We start from the raw sequence: 8948 nt of genomic DNA on the forward strand, positions 1-8948 counted from the left end.
TCCATCTAAACCTTTAACACTATGGCAGTCCCAGTCGATGTCTGGAAAGTTAAAATCCCCTACCATAACTACCCTATTATTCTTACAGATAGCTGAGATCTCCTTACAAGTTTGTTTCTCAATTTCCCTCTGACTACTGGGGGATCTATAACACAATCCCAATAAGGTGATCATCCCTTTCTTATTTCTCAGTTCCACCCAAATAACTTCCCTGGATGTATTTCCGGGACTATCCTTCCACAGCACAGCTGGAGTGCTATCCCTTATCAAAAATGCCACTCCCCCTCTTCTCCTGCCTCCCTTACTATCCTTCATGTAGCATTTGTATCCTGGAACATTAAGCTGCCAGTCCTGCCCACCCCTGAGCCATGTTTCCGTAATTGCTATGATATCCCAGTCCCATGTTCCTGACCATGCCCTGAGTTCATCTGCCTTCCCTTTTAGGCCCCTTGCATTGAAATAAATGCAGTTTAATTTATTAGTCCTACCTTTTCCCTGCCTGCCCTGACATGAAAGATGTAGACAGGATAGATCGAATGAATCCTTAGAAGAGTATAAAGGAAGTAGAAGTATACTTAAGAGGGAAATCAGGAGGGCAAAACAGGGACATGAGATAGCTTTGGCAAATAGAATTAAGGAGAATCCAAAGAGTTTTTACAAATACATTAACGACAAAAGGGTAACTAGGGAGAGAATAGGGCCCCTCAAAGATGAGCAAAGTGGCCTTTGTGTAGAGTTGCAGAAAATGAGGGAGATACTAAATGAGTATTTTGCATCAGTATTTACTGTGGAAAAGTATATGGAAGATATAGAATGTAGGGAAATAGATGGTGACATCTTGCAAAATGTCCATATTACAAAGGAGGAAGTGCTGGATGTCTTGAAATGGTTAAAGGTGGATAAATTGCGTTCATTTCTGGTCTCCTTCTTATAGGAAAGATGTTGTGAAACTTGAAAGGGTTCAGAAAAGATTTAGAAGGATGTTGCCAGGGTTGGAGGATTTGAGCTATAGGGAGAGGCTGAACAGGTTGGGGCTGTTTTCCCTGGAGCGTTGGAGGCTGAGGGGTAACCTTATAGAGGTTTACAAAATCATGAGGGGCATGGATAGGCAAAGTCTTTTCTCTAGGGCCGGGGAGTCCAGAGCTAGAGGGCCTAGGTTTAGGGTGAGAGGGGAAAGATATGAGAGACACCTACGGGGCAACTTTTTCACACAGAGGGTGGTACGTCTATGGAATGAGTTGCCAGAGGAAGTGGTGGAGGCTGGTACAATTGCAACACTTAAGAGGCATTTGGATGGGTACATGAATAGGAAGGGTTTGGAGGGATATGGGCTGGGTGCTGGCAGGTGGGACTAGATTGGGTTGGGATATCTGGTCGGCATGAACGGGTTGGACCAATGGGTCTGTTTCCATGCTGTACATCTCTATGATTCTATGACTCTAATTGTCCACCTAGGTACTTCAGAACTCAATATAGAGTTTAATTTCAGAACATGATCCCCCTATTCCTTTTTTAGTTCCCTTCCCCACCAAGCCCCCCAGGTCTTGTTGCATGTGGACTTCCCCCAGCATTGCCAACCCATTTGTCTCAGCATCTGTTGGCTTATTATCTGCAATCTCTTTGTTTGACTATCCTTCTTTTCTCTCTCTCTTGGCATCATTTCCATGCACTCTATTCTTCTGCTCTCCTCATCCTCTCAACACCACCCGTTATCAGCATTAATACGAACTTTTACAAGCTATTTTCAGTTCTGACAAAGGGTGGACTTAAACATTACCTTAAACTGGACTTAGACATTAACTCTGGAGAAAGTGAGGACTTGCAGATGCTGGAGATCAGAGTTGAGAGGGTGGTGCTGGAAAGGCACAACAGGTCAGGCAGCATCCGAGAACAGGAGAATCGATGAAGGGCTTCTGCCCGAAACATTGATTCTCCTGCTCTTGGATGCTGCCTGACTTGCTGTGCTTTTCCAGCACCACACTCTCAACACTTAAACATTAACTCTGTTTCTCTCTCTACAGATGCTGCCAGACCTGCTGAGTTTCTCCAGTATTTTCTGTGATCTTTAAGACCCTCAGTTGATTCCAAAAAGGTGGACACACCAAGACTTTAGAATTAGAATTAGATTTACTGTCACATGTACTCAAGTACAGAGATACAGGAGTACAGCGAAAAGTGTAAAAGTCGCCATTTCTGGAACCACCTTAGGTACTAAGATACCTAGGTACAAATTAGAAAAATGAAAAAGTAAAGATGAAAATCAGCATTACTGTCCTTTATAAAGCTATGTACAAAGATACACAGATATATTTAGGTATAAATTCAAAACAAAAGAAATATGGGTCCAAGTTCAGCAATACAGTCTAAAGCAGGGAGTTCAAGCTGGCTTCACCTGAAGGGCAGGAATCCACAATGGGCTTCATCAGTGAGTTGATTAAACAGTTAACGTGCAAGCAAATATAGGTACTATTAACTTAGGATATATTAATATGTTTATGTTTTCTTCAGTCGATTTTCATATTGTTAGTTTTGAATACATAGACTAATGAACAAATTTCATAACACAATTTTGTTTTTTATTAAATCTTTGAGCCCAAAGACTGAAATGGTGGAAGGCATTTATCTTTGTTAGGGGCTTATGTGCGTTGAGTATCTGCAGCATACAACTGTCCATAGTTTGGTATTAGATTGGAAAAAGTGACAATGGTTATTTCTGTGCAAAGTGAAAAAACTCACACAAGCGCTTAAGTAAAGAATAATGGTAGAAAATAAAGATGGATAGGTGGATAGATAAACGACAAAACTAACTATAGTCCTAACTTTTTCTTATCTAATGAACATCCAAGAAAAATAGAAAGTATATGTTTTGAACTGAAATTGTACTAGAGAGATGAGTGACAGGTATCGTTCCTTCTCTGCATGTTCCTAAACTATATACAGTAGAACTGAATCAGGAACCAACGACAGTTTGGAGGTTTCAAACAGGTTAGATTTATCATACCGATTGCAAATTTATTTCCATTATTACATAGACATCATTTCATTATTCAAATAATAGTTAAGTTTCAACAACATGAAAATAACGCTTCAGTCAAAGTTATTGAGAATTAATATTGAATTCTTACAAGTTTAGTAGTGAAAAGAAGTTGCATAAATACATTCAACAATAAAGCAAATGTCTCCAAAAGTATTTCCAAAAATTAGACTGAAAAATTGTTTTGAATTTTAATTTCTTCAATTGATCCTTTATTTGAAAACTTTATTGATTTTGTATTGCTATATGCTTGTAAGATGTAAATTACAGTTCATAAAGTACCTCTATTGAAGTCAGCAGTACAGAGAGGCCTCATAACTAATCCAACCCCAGGGTTCAGAGGAGAAATTTCAGGAGAGAATTTCACCATATTCTGGCTCCAATCCAGGTCACGTAACATGATCGGATCAAACAAGGGTGTGTCATCAAGAATCATGGCAGGAGAAGAACACAGTTGATACACTGAATTAAGGAAATATTAAATGCTTTGAAAATCTTAATCAAAGATGCATTTTCTCAGATCAGATTAGTACAACTCCTAAACATAGTCAAAACAAATCTTTCTTTGTAAATTGAGTTTCTTTCACTGGTTTGTTTTACATTATTGCAAGTGGTTGAAACTGTGCATAAATTCTCAAAGCAAATGTATTTAAGGAGTGACAGTTATGGCGTACAAATGTAATAGGAGCATGAAGCAGTAAAGAAGTTACTACAAGTGAAGATCAAATGATTAGATCACTGACTAAAACTTTTCAAGTACGATCATCATTGGCGATCTACCACAATGAACAGGGAAGAGACAATTCAGATGCAAACTAAGCATATTCCTTTGGAAAGGAATATTTCTAGCTTCCAAAGCTAATGCTACCAAGATGGCAAAACAAGTAAGTTTAAAAATAAAACAGGAACAGCAGGCTTATGACAAAATAATAGCTAATAATGATAAAAAAATCACAACACCAGGTTATAGTCCAACAGGTTTAACTGAAAGTACACTAGCTTTCGGAACGTCACTCCTTCATCAGGTGGTTGTGAAGGACACAATTGTAAGGCACAGAATTTATAGCAAAAGTTTACATTATGATGTAACTGAAATTACACATTGAAAAATACCTTGTGTAAGACTTAAGACACTCTACACTCACATACACTCTCTCTCTCACTCACAACCCCCCAACACAGACAGGCAGACAGACAGACACACACACACACACAAAGACCCACATGCACACATATACGTTTGTGGGGTGAATTTGTATTTGCAGAGTTACATTGTACTTTGCTCAAAAACTGCGTGAATTCATGTAAAACTCTTATCTCACTTTTTAGATTAGAATCATGGCATAGACAGAACACAGGGGGCTAACAACTTTAATATATTGTCTAGCTAACACCAATTGTTACAGTTAACCTGAGAATGCAACTTTTAAAAATAGGTTTTATGATTTACACATGAAAGAAGTGAAACTATCATGGTATTCGAACAGATGAAAGACTCAACAGAAAATCAAGGTATTTTTCAATGTATAATTTCAGTTACATCACACTATAAACTTTTGCTATAAATTCTGTGCCTTACAATTGTGTCCTCCACAACCACCTAATGAAGGAGCGGCGCTCTGAAAGCTAGTGTGCTTTCAATTAAACCTGTTGGACTAAAACCTGGTGTTGTGTGATTTTTAACTTTGTACACCCCAGTCCAACACCGACATTTCCAAATAATAGCTAATAATGAGGATGACTAGAAAAAAATGACAAGAGGAAACTGAAAAATGCAATGCAGAAGACAAAGTTACTGGGAAAAATTAGCATGCAACATGAAATTGAACATTCAAATATTTTATATTCACAAAATAGGTAAGTGGTTATTGGGGAGTAACTTATGCCTATCAAGGGCTCAAAGAGAAATATTCATGCAGAGGCCAAGGATTTGGGGATGCAAGTATTAAATATTTTGAATTGCCCTTCACAAGCTGAAAATGCAGGTCCTGGGCCTCCTCCACCACCATTTCCTCACTACCTGACATCTGGAGGAAGAACACCTCATCTTCGGCCTCAGAACACTTCAACCCCAGGGCATCAATGTGGATTTCACCAATTTCCTCATTTCCTCTCCCTCCACGTTACTCCAGTTCCAACCTTCCAGCTCATGACCAGTCCTACCTGCCAATCCTCCTTCCCACCTATCCGCTCCACCCTCCTCTCTGACCTATCACCTTCATCTCCACCCCCATCCACCTACTGTACTCTTTGCTACCTTTTTTCCAGCCCCACCCCCTTCCATTTGTCTCTCCACCCTGGAGGCTCCCTGCCTTCAGTCCTGGTGAAGGGCTTTTGCCCGAAACGTCAATTTTCCTGCTCCTCAGATGCTGCCTGACCGGTTGTGCTTTTCCAGCACCACTCTAATCTAGTCTCTGATTTCCAGCATCTGCAGTCCTCACTTTTGCCTAAAACAGAGGGAAGTCTGGTAATATGATAATAAATAGGGAAAACATCTTTAAAAAGCATTACTGAAAATTAGTATATTACCTAGTCTAGGTGAAATGCATCCTCAATTACTTAAAATAAGTGGTTTCACCACCTGTCCATTTCCCTAACTATAGGATTCCCTATGACTGCTGCATTTCTGCTCTTTATCCTGCATGGCATCAAATCTCTAATAGTCCAAGGATGGGAATCTTACTGCTAAATTGTTTTGTGGAAAACGTGCACATAGGATCTTACTTGAAAAGCTGTAGTCAATGATCCAATCATTTGGCGTTTTCTGAGTTGTAATTTGCTTTAGAAGCAACATTTTAAAAGTAAACAATAATTGTTCACTATAACTAAGCTGAAGAACACCTCCATCTCATTCCATTTTTTAAAAATTCTATTTTACAAATTTCTGTTGTATATTTAAATATGGAATTGCCTTCATTCAAGTCTTCCCCAAAATTCTAAAATGATTTAACTTTGGAAGATATATTAATGCTAAAACATACTGTAATTCTTCCAGGGTTTTGCTAAATCTACAAGCTGCACTGAACTTATACAACTTAACTTGTATGCCTGCCTTTAGGGCCTCTATCAACAGTATTCCCTAAGTGGAAGAACATGGAATCTTCCCAGTTCCAGATATGGGGCCAAAATGTCAATTCCTCTAATGGCATACAAAATGATCAATTCTTTTCCCTTCTGCTGCACCCGTGTCAGAAAGTATCCAACTTTGATAGTGCGTTGTCACTAAATTCCCTTGCCTTATGCATCATATTAGTGCAGGGTTTCCCAAATTGGTGAGGTCATGAGATCTGAGACATTAATGAGTGCCATGGAAATCTAGAGTTATAACAGTTGCATTCCTTATCTAACAGGCTCTGATCTCACCGAGGGGTCAAGACCATTTTCAGTCCACATTAGGAAAATACTTGGGGAACTGTGAGTTGGAGCACTAATGTCATAGCCAAAGTAATGCTAATGGTTAAATAAATAATGAGATAACTTTCCAAAATGGGATTTTTCAACACGGAACTTCAAAGATTACTTCAGAGAAAAATATGAATGAAACACAAAAGAGAGAGTATCTTATGTTTGTGTAATCATAAAAAATATGGTCCAGACAGAACCTTACAGGCTAGTATCTCTTTACACATTGGAGGATAAACAACTATCTTCAACTATTGCATGTGTATCAACATTCAGTGGATAAGTGAGTGAATTCCACATTAGTAGGATCTTACTTGAAAAGCTGTAGTCAATGATCCAATCATTTGGCGTTTTCTGAGTTGTAATTTGCTTTAGAAGCAACATTTTAAAAGTAAGCATTACCGACTGGTATCCAATGCGAATCTATCCCTGTAACTTGAGGTATGACACAGAAAGTGTCATTTTGCAACTTGTGCAAGACATGTAATTGCTGCAGACAAAAAACTCATTTTTGTTTAATATTTAACATTGTATTAGTTTCTTTAATTCTGCTAAAGTATTAAAAATAAACATAAATTATATCCAGTTTAAATTAATTAAGATTTTCATCATCTAGAGAGCTAGAAAGGTCAAACTATTTTATTCTAAAATTATGTTGTAGGATTTATTCATATGCATTTCTAGTTTAAAGCTGGCTTGTTAAACTGTTTGTTCAATTTTTAAAGTTTGACTGTGATGTTTAAAGACATTTTAAAGTTTAGATAGATATTGAGAAAAAGGAGATCACTGTGCAAGAATATTAATTTAGCATAGCAACTTTAAGGTGTTTTAGACTTAGAGTCATACACAATGGAAACAGACCCTTCTGGTCTATCCTTTTCCATCACTATTTTAAAACGAATACCAGAAGTACCACTGAAGTTTAATAACAATTGGAATAAAAATATTCCTAGTGTTCTTTCCTTGTTGTTAAGGGTTTAACAAATCTTTTTTTTTGGTTGCTCACATTTGAAGCCGAGAGGAGTGTCATCACACCACTTTTCTTTTGGTTACTTATTAGCAAGCAGTGATCAATCACATATTGTAAAATAGAAGTCTGAATACAAAATGACAGCAGGGCTAGGTCAATATTATATAATTGCGCAACCCAAACACAAGTGGCATATAACTAAATCTCCTCCTTCCACTTTCAGGTGCTCTACAATGCTGGTTGATCACCTTCCTGTTCCCCATAATCTTTTGACAGATGGTTTCCAGCTCAATACCCCTCGTCCTGCAAACCTTCCCTGTTCATCTTGATAGGTACAACACTGGTACTCAGTTTGCCAACACAGAAGTCATTAAGTATTTCTATTCATATTTTGACCAAATGTTTGCTGTGTGTAAAAGGTTTATAAATATTACCAATATGTAACAAATTAATTGTTTTCTAGGGCACAGTATATTAGTCAACAGTTTGAAATTGATTTGAGCTGTTTTGTTAGTGCTCAATGCTGACATCAGGTGCAAAACAAATGTGTTTAACTCCCCAACAAAGGATTATTTTAAAATTTAGTTTTAGAAATTAGCTTCATATTAGTTCCAAATGACAACTCAGGGGAGCAACTATAATTATAAATACAATGCAAATTGCTTTATAATTTAATACTATTTACTTGCAATGCCAACTTGACCATTCACAGAATATCTATTTTGCATGTTACGGAAGTGGATTAATAAAGAGGAGGATGTAGAAAATGAGAACACAAAACTCACATTCATAAACAATAGTGACACAAAGCTACCAAAGACTAAGTTTCAACTTTAACTGCCTTTTTCAATTTTCTTCAGTTTTGCACACACAGAATTTCTATTTCATTGAGGATAATCAAATCCCTCTATCATCAATTTAAATATTCTGTTTTTCTATCCTTCCAACAAAAATGAACCTCATTTTCCCACATTATACAGCATCTATCAAAAGACTTGTAGACTGTCTGCTGGTCACTCCCACACAGAGTGGGGGTAGGGGGCACTGTCTGCTGGACACTCCCACGCAGAGCAGGGGGGCACTGTCTGCTGGACGTTCCCACTCAGAGGAAGCACTGCCTGCTGGTCACTCTCTCAGTTCTTACTGGGTTCAGTTATTACTGCGTAGAAAGTGAGGACTGCAGATGCTGGAGATCAGGGTGGAGACTGTGGTGCTGGAAAAGTACAGCAGGTCAGGCAGCATCCGAACAGCAGGAAAATTAATGTTTCGGGCAAAAGCCCTTCATCAGAAATTATTACTATGTTCAGCTCTAGCTGGGTTTAGTTATCGCAAGATTCACTTATCTCTGGGTTTAGCTAATACTAGGTTTAGTTGTTGGCAGGTTTAGTCCAAGCTAAATTTAGTTATTACTGGGATTAGTAATTATTAGGTTTAGTTATAGCCGGGTTTAGTTGTTGTTGGGGTTAGTTCTAGCCGGGTTTAGTTGTTGCTAGGTTAGGTTCTAGCCAGGTTTAGTTGTTGATGGGTTTGGTTATATCCGGG

General features: G+C 38.0%; 1 protein-coding gene across 2 annotated transcripts in view; it reads right to left on the reverse strand.

The window, feature by feature from the left end:
* Positions 1-6940, reverse strand: part of gnpnat1 (glucosamine-phosphate N-acetyltransferase 1) — a 20987-nt gene extending 14047 nt beyond the window's left edge. The window contains exons 1-2 of one of the 2 annotated variants that reach the window (XM_043697664.1): positions 6751-6940; positions 3317-3496 (exon numbers count right to left, since the gene is read on the reverse strand). In XM_043697664.1, coding sequence (XP_043553599.1) covers positions 3317-3496; positions 6751-6835 — 265 coding nt within the window. In that variant the 5' untranslated portion in view covers positions 6836-6940. Of the gene's footprint in view, positions 1-3316; positions 3497-5758; positions 5856-6750 lie in introns of those variants that run through there. The other variant, XM_043697663.1, reaches the window with a different exon arrangement.
* Between the last annotated feature and the right edge of the window lie 2008 nt (positions 6941-8948).

The sequence above is a fragment of the Chiloscyllium plagiosum genome, chromosome 10 (genome assembly GCF_004010195.1).
Source record: "Chiloscyllium plagiosum isolate BGI_BamShark_2017 chromosome 10, ASM401019v2, whole genome shotgun sequence".
NCBI classification, from domain to species: domain Eukaryota; kingdom Metazoa; phylum Chordata; class Chondrichthyes; order Orectolobiformes; family Hemiscylliidae; genus Chiloscyllium; species Chiloscyllium plagiosum.